The sequence below is a fragment of the Spermophilus citellus genome, assembly GCF_964194105.1.
Source record: "Spermophilus citellus genome assembly, chromosome: 17".
In the NCBI taxonomy this organism is placed as follows: domain Eukaryota; kingdom Metazoa; phylum Chordata; class Mammalia; order Rodentia; family Sciuridae; genus Spermophilus; species Spermophilus citellus.
Genome location: NC_138199.1, coordinates 53,195,044 through 53,222,572, shown reverse-complemented (window position 1 = coordinate 53,222,572; position 27,529 = coordinate 53,195,044). Strand labels below are relative to the sequence as shown.

The 27,529-nt window shown below is 36.1% G+C and overlaps 1 protein-coding gene across 1 annotated transcript; it reads left to right on the top strand.

The window, feature by feature from the left end:
* Window positions 1-1,524: 1,524 nt before the first annotated feature.
* Window positions 1,525-27,529, top strand: TOP2A (DNA topoisomerase II alpha). The gene is made up of 35 exons (XM_081272797.1): window positions 1,525-1,678; window positions 2,791-2,946; window positions 3,197-3,287; window positions 3,778-3,841; window positions 5,616-5,761; window positions 5,947-6,044; window positions 6,385-6,597; window positions 6,922-7,095; window positions 7,248-7,349; window positions 7,452-7,589; window positions 9,068-9,206; window positions 11,141-11,298; window positions 11,606-11,731; window positions 12,119-12,229; window positions 12,349-12,454; window positions 12,544-12,653; window positions 13,092-13,184; window positions 14,042-14,156; window positions 14,256-14,377; window positions 15,520-15,668; window positions 16,437-16,668; window positions 16,854-16,988; window positions 17,093-17,293; window positions 17,499-17,694; window positions 19,050-19,141; window positions 19,436-19,600; window positions 19,726-19,809; window positions 20,980-21,162; window positions 21,512-21,602; window positions 23,528-23,680; window positions 23,856-23,979; window positions 24,375-24,418; window positions 25,090-25,227; window positions 25,955-26,154; window positions 26,530-27,529. The coding sequence occupies exons 1-35, from the start codon at window positions 1,658-1,660 to the stop codon at window positions 26,656-26,658; spliced, it is 4,599 nt and encodes a 1,532-aa protein (XP_081128923.1). The 5' UTR covers window positions 1,525-1,657; the 3' UTR covers window positions 26,659-27,529.

Genomic DNA, 27,529 nt, shown 5'->3' with positions numbered 1-27,529 from the left:
GAGAATTTTTAATATTTATTTTTTAGTTATCGGCGGACACAACATCCCTGTTTGTATGTGGTGCTGAGGATCGAACCCGGGCCGCACGCATGCCAGGCGAGCGCGCTACCGCTTGAGCCACATCCCCAGCCCCCTCAGGTTTCTTTTAGAAATTTAAAAAAAAAATTAAAAACCACCAGATTCTGCTTCCTATTTCTGATAGCCTTTTTTTTTTTTTTTAACCCAGGGGACTTCCAGCATGCTAAGCAAACATGCTTCGGCTGAACTACATCCCCAGCTTTAGCCTATTGTTTAAAAGTTTGTGAATCATTTTTTATATATATATATATATATATATATATATATATATATATATATATATATATTTTTTTTTTTTTTTTTTTTTTTTTTTTTAAGCAGAGGAAACTCAAAGAAGCTTCCTTCACCAAAATGACACAACTAGCAAATTGACAAGCTGGATTTGAAACCCAGGCGGACTAAGGGAGTAATGAACGGAAGTGATTCTGATGGAATTAGTAGACATTCATATCGTGCAGTTATTATTTTTTTCCCCTAGTATTTTGTTAGGGCAATCTTTTTTTTTTTCCTCCTGGTTGTCTTAACTCGTGGACTGGCAAAGAAAATATAAGTGCACTCGAACATTTATACACGGGGGCGCGGTTTGGGCAAACTTCAGTCCACTTTTGGCATTTCCTCCTCACACTGGCACGGTTGCTCTGGCCTGAAGAGTTCTCAGAGGAGAGCAAAAGTCACAAGAACTGTAGGGGTATCTCACGGGCTGTGTGAGGAAAAGGTTTCAGCCCCAAGAAGGCCCCTAACTCGCCCTCAGCCCGGGAGGCCACCGTCATAAATATTGTCTCAGTTCTTCCCCAACACTGCTCTGCTGGCGATTTGAATGTTGCCCTCTATTTTGCATCCTCTCTGGACATCCTTCCGTTATATGGAAGCCAAACCCACATCAGTAGAATTTCTTTTTCTTTGCAAATAAGTTATTGGGGGTGGGGCGGGTTTGAAGCAGAAACCAGAAACCTGTTTGCTTTACCAAATGGCCAGACCCCCTGGAAAGAAAGCCGGCGTTCAGTTTCCTCAGAAAAAATGGAGGAACGCCTATTCTTCTTGCTAACGACCTCAGAGCGCAGCATTTCAGGGATCGGAAGTAGATTCTTAGTTGCTGGGAAATACACACCCCTTTCTCCCCTTCTCTAATCGGCCAGGCGCCTCAAGACAAGCCCCCTCCAGCTTCTGCAGCTCCCTCTCGCCTTCGTTTTCGGCAAGAAGAGAATAAACGGTTCCTCCCCAGTGGCCAGATTGCCTGTCAGTCTCTGCGCTACGATTCCGAGTGGTGTATTTTGAAAAAAAAAACCCTAGTCCCGCCTCCCTCGCCTAATAGGTTCGTTCGAACCCACTGGCCTACTCAGACATTCATTGGTAGAGATGAAATACCAGCTGCGATTGGTTATTCTAGACAGAGCTGGTGAGAAAGAATCGGTGATTGGATTATCTGATTTGGGCGGGCTAGGCGAAGGCTTTAGAGACACTGGAGGCGCTCTCCTAACCGACGCGCGTCTGTGGAGGAGCGTCCGGGTGTTTGATCGTCTCGTGGATCCTGCCGGTTTAGTCGCTTTCGGGGTTCTCGAGCCCCTTCACGACCATCACCATGGAGGTGTCACCACTGCAGGTAGAGCTCGCGGAAGGGGCCGGGTGGCGGAGCTTCTGGCCGCCGGTGAGGGGTGAGGCTCCTGGACTGTGGACCCGCCTGCGAAGGTCTGGGAACCCATCTTCGGTGTTGACCCCCACCTCTGGGCCCTGGGCATCGCGAACAGGCTGAAGCCCCTAACCATGCGGGTAGTGAGGCTTTATCGGCTCAGCTCCCTTCTAGGGTGTTACAGTTCGTAGGGGCGGGGTTCACCTCTGGGAGGCTGTAGCCTTTGCCCACCTGCCCTCAAGGCTGAAAAGGACATTGAATGCCTTCCATCTTGGAAGGTGCAGAGCAAGGGCAGTGAGCGGCTCCCATTGAAGAGCTGGCGGAATCCCTTGCTCCCCCCGCCCCCCCCCAAAGCGCCCTTTCTGTGTTCAAAATGTTCACGTGGCCCAGGGGTCGAGTCGATGGCATTCCAAAATGCCATCATTTGCCTGGGATAGCGGAGGCATTCAGTAAATGTGCAGTAAAGGAAAGAAGCGGGTGCTTTTTTTTTTTTTTTCTTGGACATCAAAAACTTTGTCCAAGGGCTGGGGCTGGGGCTCAGCGGCAGAGCACCTGCCTGGCATGTGTGAGGCACTGGGTTCGACCCTCAGCACCACGTTAAAAAAATAAATTAATTAAATAAAGGCATTCTGTCCATCTACAACTATTTAAATTCTTTTTATTTAATTTTTTTTTTAATAAAACTTTGTTCAGGAAGTTTCCATGTCAGATGCATTTGGTGAGATAAGTGCCCCCGGGGCACTTTACCACTGAGCCAACAACTCCAGCCCTTTTATTTGGAAACGGGGGGTTTGGCTAAATTGTTGAGGCTGACCTTGGACTTGCGATCCTCAGCTTCCCTAATCCCTGGGTTTGTAGGCCTGCCACTACCCTGCTGGCTAGAATGTTTTTTTAAAACCGACACCTGGAGCCTTGGCTGTGCCTAACTTAATTTGCCATTTTTGTTCCAAACTTTTGTCAAGTCCACCTATACACACTCACAGATACCAGTTTATGACATAGTGTGTTCTAGTGTATCAAGGTACATTTTTATTCATTGTTTCCAATAAATTTGTGATGGAAAATTCTTTTTTTTTAAATTCTAGCCTATAAATGAAAATATGCAAGTGAACAAAATTAAGAAAAATGAAGATGCTAAGAAAAGACTGTCTATTGAAAGAATCTACCAGAAGAAAACGCAATTGGAACATATATTGCTCCGCCCAGATACTTACATTGGCTCTGTGGAATTAGTGACCCAGGTAAAATCAAGCTAATTAAGTGCAATTAGTTAGTTGAAATACATACATTTCCAGTTTAGTTTGCAGTTAATAGTATCACTGGCCTAACTATTATTGTTCATGTATGTGTTTATGTACAAGTATTTCATTTATAAGGCTTTATAGTAATAATGACAACTAATATAGAATAAAATAATATAGAATAATAATACCTATTTCTATAATATTCTAATATAGAATAAAAATACCTATTTCTTTGTCCAATTTCTAGCAAATGTGGGTTTACGATGAAGACATTGGCATGAACTATAGGGAAATCACTTTTGTTCCTGGTTTGTACAAAATCTTTGATGAGATTCTAGGTGAGTAAATTTTTTCATACAAGTATACTGGTCAAGTCCTTCATAAGAAATATCATTTCTGTCAAATCCTCTGTAGCCAGACCTCCTGTGATTTCACATAATTAGTTGGCAAAAGTGAGGCAGTCTACTAAAGTCCAAGAAGTTGAGTTTTTTCCTAGAAATAGTTCTATGAACAAAAATTGCTACAAATTAACACCTTATTAATACTACTTTTTTGTTACTTGGGATTTGTTTTTTCTACATCATTTTACCCTCTCCCCTTGGTTCTGAGGATTGAACCCAGGAGTGCTTTACCACTGAACTACATCCCCAGCCCTTTTGTTTTGAGACAGTCTCAGTAAGTTGTACTAAAGCTGGCCTTCAACTTTCAGTCCTCCTGCCTCAGCCTCTAGAGTCACTGGAAATTATAGAAATGTGCCAACACATCCAGCTTTCTTCCCACATCTTAAAGATTTAATTTCTTATAAATGTATATTTTATTTTCTTTCAGTTAATGCTGCAGACAACAAACAAAGGGACCCAAAAATGTCTTGTATTAGAGTCACTATTGACCCGTAAGTTCTGTTAAATACCTCATTGTTGTTATTTGCATTTACTTTGGTTGCTAATGGAATTAGCTGTTTTTCAAATGAAGATTTGCAGAAGTACAGAAAAGCAGAATAATAAATAACATGAATACCAAATAGTTGTCAACTTTTTTTTTTTTTTTTTTTTTTTTGGCAGGGGGGATTGAAACTGAGGGCACTTCACCACTGAGCTACATCACCAGCCTATTTTTATTTTGAGACAGGGTCTCACCAAATTGGTTAGGACCTTGAACTTGCAATCCTCCTGCCTCAGCCTCCTGAGTCACTGGGATTTCAGGTGTGCACCACCATACCCTGCTAGTTGTCCACATTTTTTCATGTTTACTTAATCTGTATTTTTTTCCTGAATCATTTTAAAGTATAGACATTATGACACTTAATCTCTAAATATGTCTCAAACATCTCCAATAATTACTCCAAGCATTCATGACTGCAGAATTTAAATTTTTTTCTCAAAATGCAACTCAAACAGCAAACCAGCAGGTGGCAATAGAGAAGAATTTGATCTAACATTTCAGGTTTTAAATGATGGTATTCCTTCGTGGGTGGTTGGGTGCTTGTTTCACCTGTTTATTAGCCAGGTCAATTATCACATAAAATATACTTACAGTTTGTTTTTTTTATGATTTATTTATTTATTTATTTATGTACTGGAGATAAGACCCAGGGGCATTTTACCACTGAGCTGCTTCCCCAGTTCTATTTTGAGAAAAGATCTCGGAGTTACAGGAGCTGGCCTCAAACGTGAGATTTTCCTGCCTCAGTTTCCTGAGTCACTGGGTCTATAGGTGTGATCTACTGCACCCAGGCTTAAGGTTATTTTTAGTAATGTGCTAATGATTACTTACTCAAAACTTTCTAAATGCTTAGTATCATAATCTTTCAAAAAATGTTGAGCTAGTTTTAGTCTTTCTTTTTTAAATACTACTTGGAATAAGAACCATAGTATATGTTCCATTATAACTTAAATATTCTGAGAATTATCCTAAAATAAGAGAAATAAGTTCAAGTAAGCTTTCAGCATTTTATTGGCAAGCAGGAAAGTTTCTGATGGATAATGTTTTTCTCTTCTGTTTCATAGTGTGCTTTGTTGGTTGAGAAAGCTAAGGGAACTAAGTATATACAGATGATCCTCCTAAAAGCGACATGAACTAGAGATATATTTGCCTAACATGTGTGAGCCAGAGTTTCACCCCCCCAGTACCTCAAAAAAGAAGTAGTATAATATTGTTTCCAATTTTTTTTTTTTAGACAGAGAGAGAGAGAATTTTTTAATATTTATTTTTTAGTTTTTGGCGGACACAACATCTTTGTATGTATGTGGTGCTGAGGATCGAACCCGGGCCGCACGCATGTCAGGCGAGCGCGCTACCGCTTGAGCCACATCCCCAGCCCCTTGTTTCCAAATTTTGTTCTTTCCATTGGGCATAATTCATTTCCCTTTGTTATCCTAACCTTTTTAAATTTTATATTTTTTCAATATTATCAGTGTCTACACAGATGTTGGAAAGGTTTCTCCCTTTATCCCCCACTCCTGTTCCTATTTCAGATGTGTCAGTAACTAAACATGGAAGAAAAGGTTTTCGTGCTCAATTTTAGAAGGCATGTATGAAAAGAGTCATAATGAAATTAAGACATAAATTTATATATTTTAGAAATAATGGTATTTAAATATTTTTAAATTATAAGTATTAGTTTAACATTTGTTTTTACAATAAAATTTTCAATCTTCTTTTCTTAGAGAAAACAATTTAATTAGCATATGGAATAATGGAAAAGGAATTCCTGTTGTTGAACACAAAGTTGAAAAGGTGTATGTCCCAGCTCTTATATTTGGACAACTCTTAACTTCTAGTAACTATGATGATGATGAAAAGAAAGTAACAGGTAAAGGATTGAAGGAAAATGAAGAACATATTTGTTGCTGGGAAAAAAATCACTTTTTTAAATGACTGTAGCATGAAGGTTAAAAATATGAGAATAAATGTTTTTAATTAAAAAGCTTTGCCAGTAATTAAGAAATAAAGTTGTCGATGAGATAATAAAGTAGCATTTTTAATTTATTTGCCTAGGTGGTCGAAATGGCTATGGAGCCAAATTATGTAATATATTCAGTACCAAGTTTACTGTGGAAACAGCCAGTAGAGAATACAAGAAAATGTTCAAACAGGCAAGTAAATAGATATCTTTTTTTTTTTTTTTTTAGATGTTGATGACCTTTTTTTTTATTCATTTAATTATATGCTGTGCTGAGAATTGAACCCAGTGTCACATACATGCTAGGCAAGTGCTCTACCACTGAGCCACAATCCCAACCCTGATTTGAGTTTTTTAAATTTCCTATTCTTGGGCTGGGGATGTGGCTCAAGCGGTAGCGCGCTCGCCTGGCATGCGGGCGGCCCGGGTTCGATCCTCAGCACCACATACCAACAAAGATGTTGTGTCCGCCGAGAACTAAAAAAATAAATAAATATTAAAAAAAAAAAATTTCCTATTCTTTGTTTCCATAGACTTGGATGGATAACATGGGACGAGCTGGTGAGATGGAGCTCAAGCCTTTTAATGGAGAAGATTATACCTGTATCACCTTCCAGCCTGATTTGTCTAAGTTTAAAATGCAAAGCCTCGACAAAGATATTGTTGCATTGATGGTTAGAAGAGCATATGATATTGCTGGATCCACTAAAGATGTCAAAGTCTTTCTTAATGGAATTAAGCTGCCAGTGAGTATTTTCTTGAGTGTTAATTAAGGACATAAGGGAATCTGTGATCATTGTTGAGAGCAAAATTGATTTTTTTCCTCACAATTGTTTTTCTGATCACTTTATATTTGTTCCTGAAAAAACAATAATGAAATAATAAACTCATTTTTAAAGTACTGAAGGAATTTCTTTCCCAAAGAAACACCTAAAATAAATACTTTTGTGCTCTTTAGTGACCATTCTCCCAGTCCTTCAGTGAACATTGGTTTTGGAAAATCTTCGTAATGTTATTGGACCTACTTGTTATAACTTTTGTTAATACTATTACCTTTAATTGCGGTATAGGTAAAAGGATTCCGCAGTTATGTGGATATGTATTTGAAGGATAAGTTGGATGAAACTGGCAACCCATTGAAAGTAATACATGAACAAGTAAACCACAGGTGGGAGGTGTGCCTAACAATGAGTGAAAAAGGCTTTCAGCAAATTAGTTTCGTCAATAGCATTGCTACTTCCAAGGTAATGTCTTATGTTCTTGTTATTAATAAATGAAATAGACTTGAATATTTGACTGTCTTGGTATAAAGAATCCAAGCTACATGTTTTTAAGTGTTTGACTATTGTAATTTGAGGATGCTGAGTTTTAACAGTTTGGGGTTTTTCCTCATTAGGGTGGCAGACATGTTGATTATGTAGCTGATCAGATTGTGACTAAACTTGTTGATGTAGTGAAGAAGAAGAACAAGGGTGGTGTTGCAGTAAAAGCACATCAGGTATGGTATTTTGGCAGTTCTCTTTTTCTAAAGTCCAGGGAGAAGAAAATCTTTAAGTAAAGCATTAGGACATTTTAGTGACTTTATCAACTTTTATTGCAGGTGAAAAATCACATGTGGATTTTTGTGAATGCCTTAATTGAAAATCCAACCTTTGACTCTCAGACCAAAGAAAATATGACTTTGCAAGCCAAAAGCTTTGGATCAACATGCCAATTAAGTGAAAAATTCATCAAAGCTGTGAGTACTTAAAAAGAAATAAAAATCAAAAATTGCCTTTTCAACTCTGCCGAAATGATTCCTCCCATACAGTACTTCTTCAAGCCTTCCCATTCTGAAAAGGAAATTTTAAAAAAGCAACAGCAACTTCCTGTTTTAGTAAAAACCCACTATAGTGCATGCCTATAATCCTAACTGCTGGGAAAATTGAGGCAGAAGGATTGCAAGTTCGAGTCCAGCCTAGGCAACTTAGCAAGACCCTGTCTCAAATTTTGAAAAATAAATGAAGGTATGGAGGGGCTGAGGATGTGGCCCAGTGGTTAAGCTCTCTGGATTCAATACTTAGTACCTCAAAAAAGGTAGTATCCTTGTCATTATCTACCTCTAAACATGAATCATCTCTTGAATATCTTAGTAGTCTCCCACCATTATTTCTTATGGATTATTATAACAGGTTCTTAATTTTCTTATTGTTTCAGGCTTTTCTTTGCAATGCTCGCTCGATCTCTCTTTTTTTTTTTTTTTTTTTCATCTTTTTGTAGATGGACAGAATGCCTTTATTTTATTTGTTTTATTTTATTTTTATGTGGTGCTAAGGATCAAACCCAGTGCCTCATGCATGCTGGGCAAGCGCTCTACCACTCAGCCCAAGCCCCAGCCCTGTAATGCTATTGAATGACCTTCTTGTGTCGAAGCATACATTTTTGTTTTTACCCTCTTGAAATCTTTCAATAGCTTCCACTCAGGAAGTCCAAATTCCATTTCCTCAGAGCCTTTATTTTCTACTCTTCACCCCAAGTTGGTTCCAATGTAACACTGAACCTGTATTATTGTTTAGCAAACTTTTCATTTAATCATAACTCTTCTCACTTATTTCTATCATTAAACCCCATGAGAACAAGTACCATGTTAACACCTAGCACAGTATAAGTACACAGTAAATATTTATTAAATTAATCAAAAGAACCTGCTTCCCTCACTGGTGATAACCTAAAACAGAAAGATCACAAAATCAACATACTAACCTCTAACCTCTGTTCGGAAATTATTCTCTTCACTTTTCAATCTTTAAATTATTGTTCATTTTCTTGGGGGCTCATTCATATTCTAGATTTTTGTTTGTTTGTTTTTGTACTGATGATTAAACTCATGGGTACTCTGCCAGTGAGCTATGTGTACCCCAGTCATTTTAATTTGGAAACAGTGTCTCAAGCTAAGTTGCTGAGGCTGGCCACAAATTTGTGATCCTCCTGCCTTAGTCTCCCAAGACACTGAGATTACAGGTATGTACCAACAAGCCACTTGTATTTTTACAGTTTTTATTTAGAGACAGGGTCTAAGTTGTGTGGGGACTCACTAAGTTGCTGTCTTTGAACTCAAGATCCTCCTGCTTCAGCCTCCCAGGCTACTGGGATTACAGGCATGTACCATTGCACCTGGCTGTATTCTAGAATTCAGAAAGAATTCTTTTTTCCTAATATGAATCTTCTTGTTTTCAGGCAATTGGCTGTGGTATTGTAGAAAGCGTACTAAACTGGGTGAAATTTAAGGCCCAAGTTCAGCTAAACAAGAAATGTTCAGCTGTGAAGCATAACAGAATCAAGGGAATTCCAAAACTTGATGATGCCAATGATGCAGGTACACGTTTACTAATGTTTCCAAACTTTAAATCTCATACTTCAGTTGTTTATTCATTACCAGAATACCATGGATATTTTCCCTTTGACATTTAATATTCAACAGATTACTTAATTAAAAACTCAACTAATCTTCTGTTATTTAGTTCATTTTCAGTTTGGGGCTGTTACAACATTGAGATGATTTGGAGTAGATATAAAACAAGAATGGGTCAAATCTAACCCTAGTAAATATCTTCAGTATAATATCAAACTGATAATTTAGCAGCAGTGTAAGTATTATGAGAAATTTAAGAAACTAGATCTAGTAGTCCTTCCTTAACTTCAGGGCATATATTCTAAGACACACCCTCCCACCCCCACAGGATACCTGAAACCATTAATATTATCCAACTCTCTATATATTATCTCCCCCACACACACACATATATGATAATATAGTCACAGTAAAAGATTAACAGTAGTAACTAATAATAAAATAGAACAATTATAACAATGTGCTATAAGGGGCTGGGTATATAGCTCAGTTGGTAGAGTGCTTGCCTTGCATGTACAAGAGGATCAATCCCCAGCACCACCACACACACACACAAATGTACTTTTGAGTACTGGGGAGGAACTCATCAGGAGCACTTGACCACTGTGCCACATCCCCAGCCTTATTTTGTATTTTATTTAGAGAGAGGGTCTCACTGAGTTGCTTAGTTCCTCACCATTGTTGAGGCTGGCTTTGAACTCTAGATCCTCCTATCTCAGCCTCTCGAGCTGCTGAGATAACAGGCAAGTACCACTGAGCCCAGCCTAAAAATATTTTTTTTAAAAAAGCTATTCCATTATTATTATGTCTTGTATTTTCCCTTCTTGTGATGTAAGATATTAACAGTGTTTATATAGGCATTATGAATGATATAGGCATTGTGGTGTAGCATTTGGATTTGAATACAAGCAATGGGATACCAAGACCATTGACCTGATAACCAAGAGAGCTATTAAAAGACTAAAAAGTTAGCCGGGTGTGGTGGTGCATGCCTGTGATCCCAGCAATTTGGGAGGCTGAGATAGGAGGATTGCGAGTTCAAAGCTAGCCTCGGCAATGGTGAGGTGCTTAGCAACTCAGTGAGACCCTGCCTCTAAATAAAATACAAAATAGGGGGGCTGGGGTTGTGGCTCAGTGGTAGAGTACTTGCCTAGCATGTTTGAGGCCCTAGGTTCGATCCTCAGCACCACATAAAAATAAATGAATAAGGGTATTGTGTCCAACTAAAAAATAAATATTTTTTTAAAATATAAATAAATAAATAAAATACAAAATAGGGCTGGGGATGTGGCTCAGTGATTGAGTGCCCCCTAAGTTCAATCCTCAGTACCAAAAAAAAAGACTAACAAGTAGATAGATAACAGACACATTGTGGATGCACTGGACAAACTAATGATTCATGACCTAGGTGGAACTGTGAAGTTTCATCACACCACTCAGAACAGTACGTAATTTAAAACTTATGAATTGTTTATTGCTGAAGTTTTCCATTTAATACTTTAGGACCATGGTTGATTATAGGTAACAGGGAGGACTGGAGTTGGGGCTCAGTGGTAGAACGCTTGCCTAGCATGTGTGTAGCACTGGGTTTGATTCTCAGCGCCACATATAAATAAATGAATAAAATAAAGGTCCATCAACAACTTTAAAAAAAAGGAATTGCCCTTAGGACCTTTTTTTTTTTTTTAAGACAGAGAAACCAGGGACAAGGTAGGGGCATGGTATTTTTTATTTACTATGAATTTTAACCAAAATATGTAACTAATTATTGTCTCATTTTACTCCTAAGCCAATTTATTATTGAATTTCTAACTCATGTGTTTTGTTACAAGGCTATTAACATAATATTTGGGATTGAACTAAATGTGCTAAAATTAATTTGTGTATTTTTACTTTAGGAAGTCGAAACTCCACTGAGTGTACACTTATCCTGACTGAGGGAGATTCAGCCAAAACTTTGGCTGTTTCAGGCCTTGGTGTTGTAGGGAGAGACAAGTATGGTGTTTTCCCTCTTAGAGGAAAAATACTCAATGTCCGAGAAGCCTCTCATAAACAGGTAGAGTATAAAACTAACTTTAGCATTTAAATCTAGTTTATAATGTAGATTTCATGTTTCTACTCCATTTTCTCATTGAAATGAATCTTAGGTTGTTATTTTGTGTGTTTAGCATTTGTGAGAACCTGGGTTCTAAAAGAAAAAAAACAGAAAAAGAAGAAATTATATATATTGTAGCATATCTTACAGATATTTCTGACTTAATACACTAACAATTCAAAATACAGGAACTCACAAAAACTCAAGCATCTTATTTGTTATTTTCAAATTTATAAACAAAACTACTCTTTTGGTATGTGTCTTTCAGATCATGGAAAATGCTGAAATTAACAATATCATCAAAATTGTGGGTCTTCAGTATAAGAAAAACTATGAAGATGAAGATTCATTAAAGACTCTTCGTTATGGGAAGATAATGATTATGACAGATCAGGTCAGATTTGTTATCAAATATTTTAAACTGTTAAACTAAATTAAAATTTTTTTTGTCATTTATTTGCTTTTTTGAGACAGTCTCACTATTTTGCTGAGGCTGGCGTCAAACTGGGTTCAAGTGATCCTTCTGCCTCAGCCTCCTGAGTAACTAGGATTACAGGTGTACATACCACACTGGCTAATGTCTTACTGTTACATTGCTTTCCCACCATAAAGACAAATTACTTTATAACTAGGAGCTTTATTCATTATCTCCAACCAATATCTAATCAGATATGTTCATATCATGTGTATATTACATACAGCATAAGTGAGTTTAGATTTAAACACTTTTTTAAAGTTTCTAAACAGTTCTTTTATGCTTTGGCTTTTTAAATATTTCTAGGACCAAGATGGTTCCCATATCAAAGGCTTGCTGATTAATTTTATCCATCACAACTGGCCCTCTCTTCTGCGACATCGTTTTCTGGAGGAGTTTATCACTCCCATTGTAAAGGTATACTAATTTTTAGGATACAAAAATAGACATTCTAAGACTCTATTCCTCAAACCTGAATCTCCAATGATATATGTTGGTATGCAGGTGAGCCACTTTACAATGTGTCCTTTCCATAGGTATCTAAAAACAAGCAAGAAATTGCATTCTACAGCCTTCCTGAATTTGAAGAATGGAAAAGTTCTACTCCAAACCATAAAAAATGGAAAGTCAAGTATTACAAAGGTTTGTAATGAAATTCATAGAAATTCTTTATTTTGTTTTATACCATTATGCATGATCATATGGGATAACGTGGTATCCTTGGTTTGTAGGTTTGGGCACCAGTACATCAAAAGAAGCTAAGGAATACTTTGCAGATATGAAAAGACATCGTATTCAATTTAAATATACTGGGCCTGAAGATGATGCTGCAATCAGCCTGGTGAGTTTGAGTTATATTTTATTTATATATAAATAAATTATATATATATATATATTTTTTTTTCCCTAATTTTAGAAATTACTATGTTGGTCAATTGAAACATTTAGATCTTTATATGAGTGTTTTATAAAATAGAATATTTTTCATATCCCAGAGAAGGAACCAGATATTTTAGAAAATGGTATTTTTTGTTGTTTATTTATTTATTTATTTTTTAAAGAGAGAGGAGAGAGAGAGAGAGAGAATTTTTTTTAATATTTATTTTTTAGTTCTCGGCGGACACAACATCTTTGTTGGTATGTGGTGCTGAGGATCGAACCCGGGCCGCACGCATGCCAGGCGAGCGCGCTACCGCTTGAGCCACATCCCCAGCCCTTGTTTATTTCTTATAGAAGAGATATTTTGGAACCTATTATTAACAGTCCCATCCTTTTGTAGGCCTTTAGCAAAAAGCAGATAGATGATCGAAAGGAATGGTTAACTCATTTCATGGAGGATAGAAGACAGCGAAAGTTACTTGGCCTTCCTGAGGTAAAAATTTTAAATATATCCCACAAAATGTGCTATATGGTAGACTTTTTAGAATTGATATTGTAGCAAATTAAACTTATTTAATATAATCAATAACTATAGTCATGTACCATATAACAGTGATGGGTCACTTATGCAACAGTGGTCCTATAAGATTATAATGGAGCTGGAAAATTCTTATCTCCTAATACCATAGCCACGAAGTCATACTGCAAAGTGTTACTTATGTTTGTGACGATGCTGGTGTAAATAAAGACGTTGAATTACCTACCATTCATGTAAAAGTAGAGCACATGCAATTATTTATAGTGCATAATATATTATGCTATGTTATACCAGCAGTAACATTATACATCTTGTGTTACAAAGTCTCTTGATGACATCATTTTCTCTTTTGCTTCATTTAACATCATGGTTTCTATGTTCATCATGGCCCTAGGAGCAATAGGCTCTAGTATATATTTATAACATTTAGCCTAGGCATGTGTATCTATATACACATACTGTATAGGTTTGTCTAAGTATAAGCGATGATATTCAAAGGACAAAATCAGCTAATGTGTTTCTCAGAATGTATCTCCATAATTAAAACTGTGCATGACTTTATAAATATTCTTATTTAGACTATTGCATAAATGTATTGGTCCTGGAAAAATAATTTAAAAGACAATGCACCTTTTTTCTAACTGTATAGCAATTAAGTTTGCATTATCTTTAAAACATAAAATACTTGTGCATAATTATATTGGGGGGCTTCAGAATTATAGAAATGATGCTTATTATTTTTGTGTTAAGCATTGTTAAGACCAATGTTTTATTTTAAACCAGATAATGTAATATTCTCTTTGATCCTTCAGGATTATTTGTATGGGCAAGCTACCACTTATTTGACATATAATGACTTTATAAACAAGGAACTTATCCTGTTCTCAAATTCTGATAATGAGAGATCTATCCCATCTATGGTGGATGGTGAGTTCCAGTTTTAGTCTTTTTTGTAAGGAAGAAATCTTGTGCCCAGAAATGATTAAATTGAGAATGCTGATATTTGCCCTTCTTTTATCTTAACAGGTTTGAAACCCGGTCAAAGAAAGGTTTTATTTACTTGTTTCAAAAGGAATGACAAACGAGAGGTGAAGGTTGCCCAATTAGCTGGATCAGTGGCAGAAATGTCCTCATACCATCATGGTGAGGTAAACATACAGCCCATAATATTTCCTGAAAGCATTATATCATAAACAATTTCAAGGTCATTCTCCAAATGTGTTTGGTGCAACTATAAGCTGTTACATCCATGATAGGGAATAATTTGGTATAGTCTATTAAATTATAGTGAAATGTGATCACCCTCTGACCAAACAATTTTATCTCTGGAAATAATATTCCTATAAGGATATTTATTATAACTTTGCAATGTCAAATTTTAGACATCCAAAATGACCATCAACTGGGAAATTGTTATAAGTTGTCACAAATGTTCGTATGGACTCATTGACATAAGTAAAACTATGCAGTTACATAACATTGAATTACATTTTTTGCACTTACTCTGTAAAACAATTTTAAAGAATTAAGGGTGCTGACCAGGCATGGTGGCACATATCTGTTATCCTAGTGGCTCATGAGACTGAGGCAGGAGCATCAAAGCCAGCCTCATTAGAAGTGAGGTACTAACAAGCTTCTAGAAATTTCAATGTAATGGTTGACCTACTTACTATTTTAAATCAAAATATAGTGAGGACTTGATAAATATTCACTCAGCAAACATTTGTTGAATGCCTACCTGTACCAGGTATATAAGTATGAATATAAAATACTTTATGTACTTTCAAGGTATAATCACAATTTATCCAGAAAGCCAACACACATTCTATCGAATAAAGTGATCTATGCTAGACTAGAAATAACCAAAGTGTTAATGACACAAAGGTGAAAGTATTTCATTTTGCTGAGGGTTAGGGGAGAAACTATTTCTTCCAAGTTCATAGGATTTAATAGATAGAAATTGCTATTAGAGGGGCTGAGGTTGTGGCTCAGCAGTAGAGCTCTCGCCTAACATGTGTGAGACTCTGGCTTCTCTCCTCAGCACCACATAAAAATAAAATAAAGGTATTGTGTCCCAACTACAACTAAAAAAATAAATATTTAAAAGAAAATTGCTCTTAAAAAAGACCCCTGAACTTGGAACTGGAAGTCTTAGGTTTAGGTACTAGGTCTGCCATCTATCTTTGAACAATCACTATAAACCTAAGATTATAATGAGGCTTGGTCACAATAATCAATATGTATTATTAAAAGACTTTTGGTCAGATTAATCAATCTTTTTCCTCCTCAGATGTCACTAATGATGACCATCATCAATTTGGCTCAGAATTTTGTGGGTAGCAATAATCTGAACCTCTTGCAACCCATTGGTCAGTTTGGTACCCGCCTACATGGTGGCAAGGATTCTGCTAGCCCTCGATACATCTTCACAATGCTCAGGTGAGTAGGTTTTTAATTTCTAGTGACTTGCCATGGCCAGTTTTGAAACGATGTGAGACAAAAATTCAATTAATTAGGAAATACTGGGCAGAAGCCAGGGATGCTACAATAATGTCAGCTCCTCACAACAAAGAATTATTCAGCCCAAAATGCCAGTAGTGTCAAGGTTGAAATCCCTGAGGTAGACTTTGGGTTCAAATAAAGAAAACTTAGATTCTTCCTAAATATTGCAATTGAAATTTCACTTTACAAATCTGTAGGATGTTATAAATAGTTGATTTTCAGCTTTTATCTTCATCTTTTCAGCAGCATTCAACACAGTTATCACTATCTTCCTTGAAACTCTTCTTTATTTGTCTTGTTCAACAATAGAAGTTCTTTTCCTTATTAGCCTTCTTTGCTGGTACTTCTCATCTTCCCTGGCTCTAAATACTGGTCTGCCTAAGGCTCCTTCATCAGATCTCTGTCTACTATCTAAACTCACTTCCCAAATGATCTCCCATCCATCCAGTCTCATAACTTTACATCTCCAGTCCTGACTTCTCCCCTGATTTCTAAACTTTTATGCCTGACTGCCCTCTCAACATTTCTCACTTGGATGTCTAATAAGTATTTCAAATATTAAACCCAAAACTGAATCCTTAGTTTTCCTGTCTTTGTAAATGAAAGACCTTACTTCTGATTTCTCAGGCAAAAAACCCCGGAGTGACCCTTTACTTCAGAAAGCAAATATTTTGTACAATAACATTGTTTGATTGTTTCCTTTAGCCCTTTGGCTCGGTTGTTATTTCCACCAAAAGATGATCATACATTGAAGTTCTTATATGATGACAACCAACGAGTTGAGCCTGAATGGTACATTCCCATTATACCCATGGTCCTGATAAATGGTGCTGAAGGAATTGGTACTGGGTGGTCCTGCAAAATTCCCAACTTTGATGTTCGTGAAGTTGTAAATAACATCAGGCGTTTGATGGATGGAGAAGAACCTTTGCCAATGGTAACATTCTGTGCATGGTAGCAACATTACCTTTCCTCGGGTTTCAGTTTGGATTATACAATTTAAAGGGGATACAAATGTAAAGTTTATTTCATACCTTATAATTAGATTTCTTGTTATACCTTTGTGACTTCTGTTTTTAGTATCACATTTAAAAGACCTTCTTTTTTATAATGTCAATTTAGCTTCCAAGTTACAAAAACTTCAAAGGTACTATTGAAGAGCTGGCTCCAAATCAATATGTGATTAATGGCGAAATAGCTATTCTTAATTCCACAACCATTGAAATCTCAGAACTTCCCATCAGAACATGGACCCAAGTAAGTAATTGTGGTTTTTGTTTGTTTTGTTGGGATTTTTTGTTTTGTACTATTTCTGTTGACTGTTTAGAGATTCCTTACAAAAGGATTTCTTCTTTCTTCAGACATACAAAGAACAGGTCCTAGAACCCATGTTGAATGGCACTGAGAAGACACCCCCTCTCATAACAGACTACAGGGAATACCACACAGATACCACTGTGAAGTTTGTTGTAAAGATGACTGAGGGAAAATTGGCAGAGGCAGAGAGAGTTGGGCTACACAAAGTCTTCAAACTCCAAACTAGTCTCACCTGCAACTCTATGGTATGTCTTTTTTTTTTTAATTTATGTATTTTTAAAATTTATTTTACATGACAGTAGAATATATTTTGACATTATACATACGTGGATGATATGTCTTATTTTGTGAGAGGTTTCAGATTATTTTAAGAATTAATAGCAAATAGCAATTTTATAAAGTTTACCAAATTTATTGATTCTTTGTTGTAATCTTGTTTTCCTTTTCCAGGTGCTTTTTGACCATGTAGGCTGTTTAAAGAAATATGACACAGTGTTGGATATTCTAAGAGACTTCTTCGAACTCAGGCTTAAATATTATGGATTAAGAAAAGAATGGCTTCTAGGAATGCTTGGTGCTGAATCTGCTAAATTGAACAATCAGGCTCGCTTTATCTTAGAGAAAATAGATGGCAAAATAATCATTGGTATGTTTTTTAAATAATTGCTTATACTAAAACTACAGTTATGCTAAACTTTCTTTAAATATTTTTGGTGAGAGCAATGGTGGGGAGGAGGGAGGACAAAAATCCATTTAGTTCAGCTAGTTATTTATATACATTTCATTTAAATATCTGATTAAATATTTGTAGTTTTCAAGAGATAGCTTTTCCTAGATTGAGGTTTTTTGTTGTACCCCCTCCCCCGCTCCATACACACACACTCCAGTGCTGGAGACTGAACCCAGGGCTTTGTGAATCTAAGCCTGCTACCTCTACAACTGAGTTACATTTTCTAGCCCACTAGATTAAGCATCTTAAAAAGATTAAGATTAGTTGACATTTAGACAGGGATGAATAGAGCTAGAATACCTTGTATCAACTGGTTGATCACAAAAAGAGATAATAAACCTGATAGAAAAGAAAAGAAAGAAAGGAAGATTATAAATGACTTCCAAGTAAATCAGACTACTAAATTCTTGGACAAGTCTTAGGAATTTTCTTTTTTAAAGAAATTTTAGGGGCTGGGAGTATAGCTCAGTAGAGTACTTGTCTCGAAAGCACAAAGCCCTGGGTTCAATCCCCAGCACCAGGGGAAAAAAAAAGAAATTCTATAAGCAACAAAATCAGGATTTAAGTGATGAGAAAGAAAATATTTTCACCAAAGTGGGGGTATGAAGACTAGCCTATCATCCTCCTTATTTCACAGATATTTTTGCTTAAGGCAAGGCTAAGATGAGTGATACTGGACATGACTAGAGGGGGAAAAAAGAATGTTTTTAGCTGAATGGAATTAGGAAATATTAGGGACTATCCAGTCTTCTTGAGGAATATAGAAAGTTTAAATGTGTAGTCTGTCAAGTTAATTGATTAAAGGTGGTACTCCAAAACGGTTTAGCTAGTGACTCTTAGGTCAAAGTATAAAAAATTAACTGCAGTAGACACAGAAAGAGAGGTATTACCCAAAAAAGGGAAGGAATGATTACAGTGTTGTCGTGATTAAGAGAAATCAATCTTTGAATGGGTAGTAGAAATGTAGAAATAAAAAAAATTAGGGAGCATAATTTAGGTAGAAGTGTATTCTAAATAAAGGTTTGAGTCTCTTCTGTTCTTGTAAGAGTTATAATTAGATCATAACTTCCATCATGATTTGACTGCCCCTCATAATTTACAATTGTCAGTTGTTTAAGGAGAAGACTTAAGCGATATACCAGGTTGTACAAATATATGCACAACAGAGACCATCTGAATTCCAGTTTTATTCTTTTGACAATGTGATAAAACTTTGTCATAAAATCTTGCTCAAAACCCTTATCTCTGTTCACATTTTTTTCTTTTAATAGAAAATAAGCCTAAAAAAGAGTTAATTAAAGTTCTAATTCAGAGAGGATATGATTCGGATCCTGTGAAGGCCTGGAAAGAAGCCCAGCAAAAGGTAACTTCTTGGTTAGCAGTTTTGTTAAATACCAGGTATGGGCAGGTGTAGTGGTGCACGCCTGTAATTCCAGTGGCTGAGGAGGATCACAAGTTCAAAGCCAGCCTCAGCAACAGTGAGGCACTAAGCAACTCAGTGAGAGCTCATTTCAAAATAAAATACAAAATAGGTTGGGGATGTGGCTCAGTTGTTGAGTACCCCTGAGTTCAATTCCTGATACCAAAAAAATAAAAATACCTGATATGTTTGTGTTTCACATTTTCTATTAATTCTACATTTTAATTTGTCCTTTAGGTTCCAGATGAAGAAGAGAATGAAGAGAGTGACAATGAAAAGGAGACAGAAAAGAGTGACTCTGTAACAGATTCTGGGCCAACCTTCAACTACCTTCTTGACATGCCCCTTTGGTATTTAACCAAAGAAAAGAAAGATGAACTGTGCAAACAAAGAAATGAAAAGGTAAGTTATTGATAGGATGGTGCATATTACTTCACATTATTATAATGGTAAAAGTAAAAACTGGGCTACATAAAAATGCTGTTAATACACATTTGTTGACTTAATTTTCTGTTAATTTTCTAAAGGAGCAAGAACTGGACTCATTAAAGAGAAAGAGTCCATCAGATTTGTGGAAAGAAGACTTAGCTGCTTTTATTGAGGAATTGGAGGTGTGTAGTTTAAAGTTTTTATTTATGAAATATTGTAGGGTCTAGGGGTACAGCTTAGTGGTCAAGTGCTTCCCTAGCATGCACATGGCCCTGGGTTCAATAACTAGCACTTTGTTGTTTTTTAATGTGTTCCTATAATACTTCTTTTTGTCAAGAAACTTTACAGTTGACAATAGAAAGGATATAGGCAGCATAAGGATACATTCCAAAATAATACAAGAAAACAGATAATTAAATGCTACTTAGAATAAAGGATATGAGGCCAGGAACAGAAGTTTTTGAGGAAAGAACTGGAGTTGACTCTTTTATAAAATTAAATAGGAAAGACCTATTAGGACTAAGAAGATAGAGACCCTAAATGTGGAAGAAGACCCACCCGGTCCCCTAAGTCAACTTAAAATTAAGCAAAGCCTTTTGGGGCAAATCAATCAGAAAGTTTCAGAAGATCCTTTTATTACTTAAGTCTTCCAAATAATACTTGTTTCTTAAAATTATTTTAACATAGCTGGCACGGTAGCACCTGTAATCCCAGCTATTCAGGAGATTACAAACTCAAATTCAGCTTCATCAATTTAGCAAGACACTGTCTTAAAATATAAAGGACTAGGGATGTAACTTAGTGGAAGAGTGCCCCTGGGCTCAATTCCAGAACCAACAAAGGGGGGAAAAAGTTGGCATAGGGATGCTGGGGTTGTGGCTCAGCAGTAGAGCGCTCACCTAGCACGTGTGAGGCCCTAGGTTCAATCCTCAGCACCACATAAAAATAAATAAATAAAATACAGATGTTGTAGCCAACTAAAATAAATAAATAAGTATTTTGGGGACAAGTTGGCATAGGAAAAATAATTGCACTTCATAATTAAACTTAACACACAAATTTATATTATGGTACTTTGGTATAAATATTTACCTTATTCTAATCAGTTGATTAGGTAAGTGTACATTAGTGAGTATGTACTTATCCTTTCTTACAAGTGAATTAATGTATATGTGTGTGTGTATATAGATGGACAGAGAGAGGTTTATCTTTAACAGTTTCTCCTTTTTATCCTCAGAAAGGTTAAGTGATAGAATTACATATAAAACCCAATCTTCTATTTCCACATTTATTTACCTTTATTATCGCATGTTAATTATACACAATAATGAGTTCTTACATCTGTTTTATAGGCTGTTGAAGCCAAGGAAAAGCAAGATGAACAAGTAGGACTACCAGGGAAAGGGGGAAAGGCAAAGGGGAAAAAAGCACAAATGACTGAAGTTTTGCCTTCTCCACGAGGAAAAAGAGTCATTCCCCGAGTTACTGAAGAGATGAAAGCAGAGGCAGAAAAGAAAATTAAAAAGAAAATTAAGGTAATACTCTTGAAATCATTACACATACTTTGTGGACTGGGGATGTAGCTCAGTGAAGAGCTCTTGAAGAGCTAGCAAGCACAGGCCCTGGGTTCAGTCCTTAGCACTGGGGAGAGGACAGTGGATTTTTTTTTTTTTTTCTTAAGCACCTAGTTTTTTAATATTTAAGTATCTTGAAGAAATCATACCTGTACCAAAGAGCTCTTAACCAAAACCCAAAGAAAAACATTCTTTGGTAATATACATATTCATATATTCGACTCTATATTATTTTCAATACAGTATATAGAACTGGATCATTCTTATTTATTTATTTATTTATTTATTTTAATATCTTGCTGTCTTTTAGAGTGAAAATCCTGAGGGAACCTCTAAGGAAGATGGTGTAGAACCAGATGGCCTAAAACAAAGACTGGAGAAGAAATTGAAAAAAGAACCAGGTATTACCACAATTTAAAGAAAACAGTATAAAGTTGAAATAAAAAGTTAGATCTAAGAAAACATCCACCAGTTTATTAAATTTCACTTTCTAGGGGCTGGGGATGTGGCTCAAGTGGTAGCGCGCTCGCCTGGCAAGCGTGCGGCCCGGGTTCGATCCTCAGCACCACATACCAACAAAGATGTTGTGTCCGCCGAGAACTAAAAAATAAATATTTAAAAAAAAAAAAAAAATTCACTTTCTAGCCAATTTTAATGTTGAAGTATAAAGTTTCTTGAGGCCAGTGACCACATCTTGGTCATCTCTAGAGTTCAACATCATCCCTGGATTCTAGGTAATGATACCACACAGAATCAAGGGTTCAATTAACCAATCTTCACATACCAAATTTGCCTATTTTAAGTGTACTATTTAATGGTTTCAGTATAATCACAGAGGTTTTTGAACAGTTTATCACCCCCAAAAGAAACTACCCATTATCAGTCACTCCCCATTTCCCACCAATCAATAAAAACTTAACTGTCTCTAGGTTTACCTATGCTAGGCATTTCATATGATTAGTATCATGTGTTCTTTTGTGACTGACATCTTTTACTTGGCATGTTTTCATGGGTCATCTATCTACATAGTAACATTTATCAGTAGTATATTCATTTTTATTGTGAAGTAGTATTTCATGCATGCTAGGCGAGCACGCTACCACTTGAGCCACATCCCCAGCCCCCTAAGTACCACATATTGAAAGATTAATTTCCCTATTATCTTCACCTTTTTCAAAATCAATTGACTGTAAATGTTGATTCATTTATGGACTCTCAGTGCTATCCTACTGATTGATCTGAATATAGAATCTATATCTATTCTTAAGAATCTACTTTAGATAGATATATGTGCTCAATTCTGTGGGCACACATATATATCAGTTTATACACAAAATAAAAAAAAGCAAATGGAAATATCTTAGTTTTTTTCTTAATATTTTATGTGTGCCATGTTTTGCAACATTACGTATTGACCTTATAATGCAACACATGTTTAACTAAAACCTAGCTAGAAATAATTTATACTGTACAACTAATAGGTCAGCTTAGTGTTTTGAACATTCATGTACCTACTGCTGTATCCAATATTCTGAAGGTACAAGAAGTGGGAAAGCATGGAATTAACCCTCAGATTTATAAAGAAAAAATTGAGTAGCATATACTAGTCATTTTAGGGATCTAGAGAAAAGTTGAGATCCATATAGGCTCCTAAAGATTATAAAGGTAAAAAACCAAATCAAACCTGTAAGGAAACTGCACTTATAATCTTAGTGGGACAAGATGAAGGACATAAACAAAGGATAGGTATGAGAGACACTTGGAAACTTACTATTAAGTACCCCTCAAGATAGTCGCAGCCACTTTAAACTGTCTCCCTTGCCTTGAGTTCAGCAGTACATTTCATTGTTTTACATTTATTCTTGCCCTTTTCCAGTCTCCATATTGCAACTTGAGAGAAGTTGTTTTTAAAAGTGCAAATATGGTCATATTCCCCAACTTCTGCTTTCTAGTAATAGTGAACTTGCAGTTTTCTAAGTATGCTATTTCTTCCCAGAACTTTTATACATGCAACATCCTGAGTTAGAATGTTTCTTCACTTACCTTCAGCTAATTAGCTTCTTAAACCTTCACATCTCAGCTCAAGCATCTCTTTCTTAAAGAAACCTGATATTTATGGATATATACCACATTCCTTACATAAACATATTGAGTTTATTTGTGTGATAAAATGATTGAGTTCTATGCTGCATCTATTTCTATTCACTATTGACATTCCCAGCACCATCACGGTGCTAGATAAATATTTAAAGGATGGGTGGATGATAGATGAAGAAAACTGAGCCTAAGAATATATGTATGGTTAATATCTTTTTTTCCTTTCTAGGCACCAAGGCAAAGAAACAGACTACATTGACGTTTAAACCTGTCAAAAAAGGCAAAAAGAGAAACCCCTGGTCCGATTCTGAATCAGATATGAGCAGTACTGAAAGTAATTTTGATGTCCCTCCACGAGAAACAGAGCCACGGAGAGCTGCAGGTAAGGAGACCAAAGAACATGGTGGATATGCTATGGCCAATAACTTCAAGATACTTAATCCCATAAAAACTGAAGCATCTTTTTTAGGAGGTTAAAGTGAAGCTTATGTGCTCATGAAATGTTTCATCAGTCTATGAATTAAATATTTCTCTTGCCCTCTTTCCTTGTTAAACAGCAAAAACCAAATTCACAATGGATTTGGATTCAGATGAAGATTTTTCAGACTTTGATGAAAAATCTGAAGATGAAGATTTTGTGCCATCAGATGCTAGCCCACCTAAGACCAAAACTTCACCAAAGTATGTATCTTATCTAATGTAGATCTTAACCTGATTTTTTTTTTTTTTTTTTTTTTGTACTGGGGATTGAACTCAGGGGCACTTGACTACTGAGCCACATCCCCAGCCCTATTTTGTATTTTATTTAGAGACAGGGTCTCACTGAGTTGCTTAGTGCCTTGCTGTTGCTGAGGCTAGCTTTGAACTCTGGATCCTCCTGCCTCAGCCTATGAACCACTGGGATTACGGGCGTGTGCCACCGTACCCAACTCTGATTTTTTTTAATAATTAGATAATCTTTGATATTTGACATACTTAGAATTGGTTGTCAGGATTTTATTTTATATATATATATATATATATATATATATATATATATATATATATATATATATTTTTTTTTTTTTTTATTCTAGACATACTGAAAAAGAACTGAAGCCACAGAAAGATACCATGTCAGGTATGTATTTAGTAAAAATAATTAAGACATCTACTTTACTGGGACTCACAGGTCCAATTAGGTTCTAATCTTGACTATAATATCCAAGTACTTCATTTGAAAATAAACATGAGTTTGTATTAGCATTCTATTACCATCATTCATTTAGTTTTTGCACATAAATACACTCCACGTTTAATATACTAAAACTAATTCAACCACTTGTCCCGGGTACTATGCTTCATGCTAGATACAAAAAAATAAAAACTCTTTGCTGATAAAGAATTCAGAAATTAGGGCTGGTAAATAAAATAATTGGTAAAAGAGTTAGAGATGTTGTTGGTCAGTGGTTAAGTACCCCTAGGTTCGATCCCCAATATCAAAAATAAGTAAATAAAAATGAAATAACATAATATAAATTTTCCAGAAAATGTCTAAATGGGAATTCATAGCAGGGACAAAACAGTAAATTTTTTTTTTTTTTTTTTTTTTTTAAGGAGAGAGAGAGAATTTTTTTTAATGTTTATTATAGTTTTCGGCAGACACAACATTTTTGTTTGTATGTGGTGCTGAGGATCGAACCTGGGGTGCACGTATGCCAGGCGAGCGCGCTACCGCTTGAGCCACATCCCCAGCCCAGTAAATGTATTTCATATGTTGCTCATATATATTGTTTTACTTTCCATTTGAAGTGATTGACATCGATGATGACGATGATACTAAAGATAGCGTACCATCTTCTTCGAGCCCTCCTGTAGCTGATCTCCCAGTTGAAATGAAGAAGCCATCTTCAAAAAAGAATGTGACTGTGAAGAAGACAACAACAAATAGTAAGCCTAAATCTTTGAAATAGATTAATACCAAACTAATTCGCTTTCCCAAGTTGGCATAACTTTTTTATACTGAAATTTTACTTTTTTATTATTATTATTTTGTATGGGATTTGAACTCAAGGACACTATCACTGAGTTACATCTCCAGTATTTTTATTTATTTTGAGGCAGGGTGTCACTACATTGCCCAGGCTGCTCTCAAACTACAGTCCTCCTGCCTTGCTTCAACCTCCTGAGACACTGAATTATAGGTGTTCACCACTGGCCCAGAAAAAATTTACTACTATTGATATTAAAATTAAACTTTTCCAAATGGAAGCAGTTTTAGATCTTTATAATCAAATGAGATAGTTAATAGGTTTACTCTCAGATATTTTCATCTGTATTAGATTATCTTTTCCTGTGTCACATATAGTCCTCAAGTTGTTAAAGAAAGTTCAAAATGAGCTGGGCACAGTAGTGTACACCTACAATCCCAGCTACTTGGGAGACCGAGGCAGATGGATCCCAAGTGACAGGCCAGCCTGGACAACCTAGTAAGACCCTGTCTCAAAATAAGTAAAAAGGGATAGTGATGTGACTCAGTGGTAGAGCCCACTGGGTTCAATCCCCAGTACTGCAAAAAAAAAAAAAAAAAAAGGAGGAAGGAAAGGAAAAGAAAGCTCACAATGAGAATACTTCACCCCTAAGAGCAGCCATGATGATTTCCTGTATTGACTTGCAGGTCAGTCTTCCACCTCCACTACTGGTCCCAAAAAAAGGGCTGCACCAAAAGGAACTAAGAAGGATCCAAACTTGAACTCTGATGTCTCTCAAAAGCCTGAACCTGCCAAAACCAAGAATCAACGCAAAAGGAAGCCATCCACTTCTGATGATTCTGACAGTAATTTTGAGAAAGTCATTTCTAAAGCAGCCGCAAGCAAGGTATTATTTCTGTTTAGTCTTTTTATTCTAGATGTTTTGAAATACCTAACTACATTTTCCCTGTTAATTTGATATATTTTTAAGAATTTTAAATCTCAAATTCATTAGTTTTTGCTGTGGATAGTTTAGCTATAAGAAAAATTAAATATGGCTGGATATGGTAGAGCACACCTGTAATCCCAGCAAAAGTGGTAAAGTGCCCCTGAGTTCAATCCCTAGTGCCAAAAAAAATTAAGTAAGGCACTTATTTAAATATCAATGGGATAGTTTCCTTAGATCTATTTCTTACTACTTAGTAGAAGGTAGAAAACTCGTTGAATTAGAATTATGCTATCATGTTTACATTATGCAAATTACTTGACCATTCCTCTTTAGAAACCCAAGGGGGAGAGCGATGACTTTCATCTGGACTTGGACTCAACTGTGGCTCCTCGAGCAAAATCTGGACGGGCAAAGAAACCTATAAAGTACCTCGAAGAGTCAGATGAGGATGATTTGTTTTAAAACATGAAGTGTTTATTTTAAGGAATGGTCTTACTGAGCCCAAGACTGCTTTTAAAGTCACCTAAAATTCTTAAATTCCTCTCCTCTGAATTAGTTTTGGGAAGGTATTTTAATATACAACTGTCAAGAGCAAAGTGAGTAGTGACTCTTTCCTGGGCATTGTTTTCTTCTCTGCTTTGTATGTTACATCTGTTTTCTTTGGTCTTTAAAGTCTGATTTTAAATTCTTCTGGACTCTAGTAATAGTGAGGTGGTCACTTCAGGAAATTGTTGACCATTCATTAAGCTAAAACTAGAGCACTTTGATTTAAAAGTACCACTCTGCCTTCTTTCCTATTTTCATTAAATATGAAATAGAGCATGATAAATTCCATATTATCTTTGTTTTATTGATAATAGTCCATCAGATAGAACTTGATAGTTCTAATCCAGTACTCTTCTGTTCAGCCTTTATGTACTGAATTTTTGTTCAAAGAATGAGAAATTGCTTATATCCTCCTGAAAATCATCAGAAGCTGAAGAAAATTACCTTGACTGTATCTGTATGACCTCGACCCAGTCAACAGGATGAGAATATCAGGCCAGTCATAGGACTGTCTCAACTTTTGACTTGTCCCCTCTGCTGCCTCTAAGTCAGAATCTCCCAAAGGATTAATATCTAGGGAGCACTATATTGCAGAGTGGGGGATATCATTTGCTCAGAGATCTTACATATGACATTAAAACCATTCTCAGCAGTGAACCTTAGATCCCTTTTGGGAAATCTTCATAATTTCAACTTGTAAACCTTTTAAGACCTTTCTATGCATTGTTTGTGTATTGTTACTTGAGTGATGTTATCAATGTTTTTGTAAATATTTACTATGTTTTTC

Coding starts and splice junctions, on each gene's coding strand:
- TOP2A (XM_081272797.1), top strand. CDS start 1,658: ATGGAGGTGTCACCACTGCAG. Junction 1,679..2,790: donor TGGAGGTGTCACCACTGCAG/GTAGAGCTCGCG, acceptor TTTAAATTCTAG/CCTATAAATGAAAATATGCA. Junction 11,732..12,118: donor TAATGATTATGACAGATCAG/GTCAGATTTGTT, acceptor AAATATTTCTAG/GACCAAGATGGTTCCCATAT.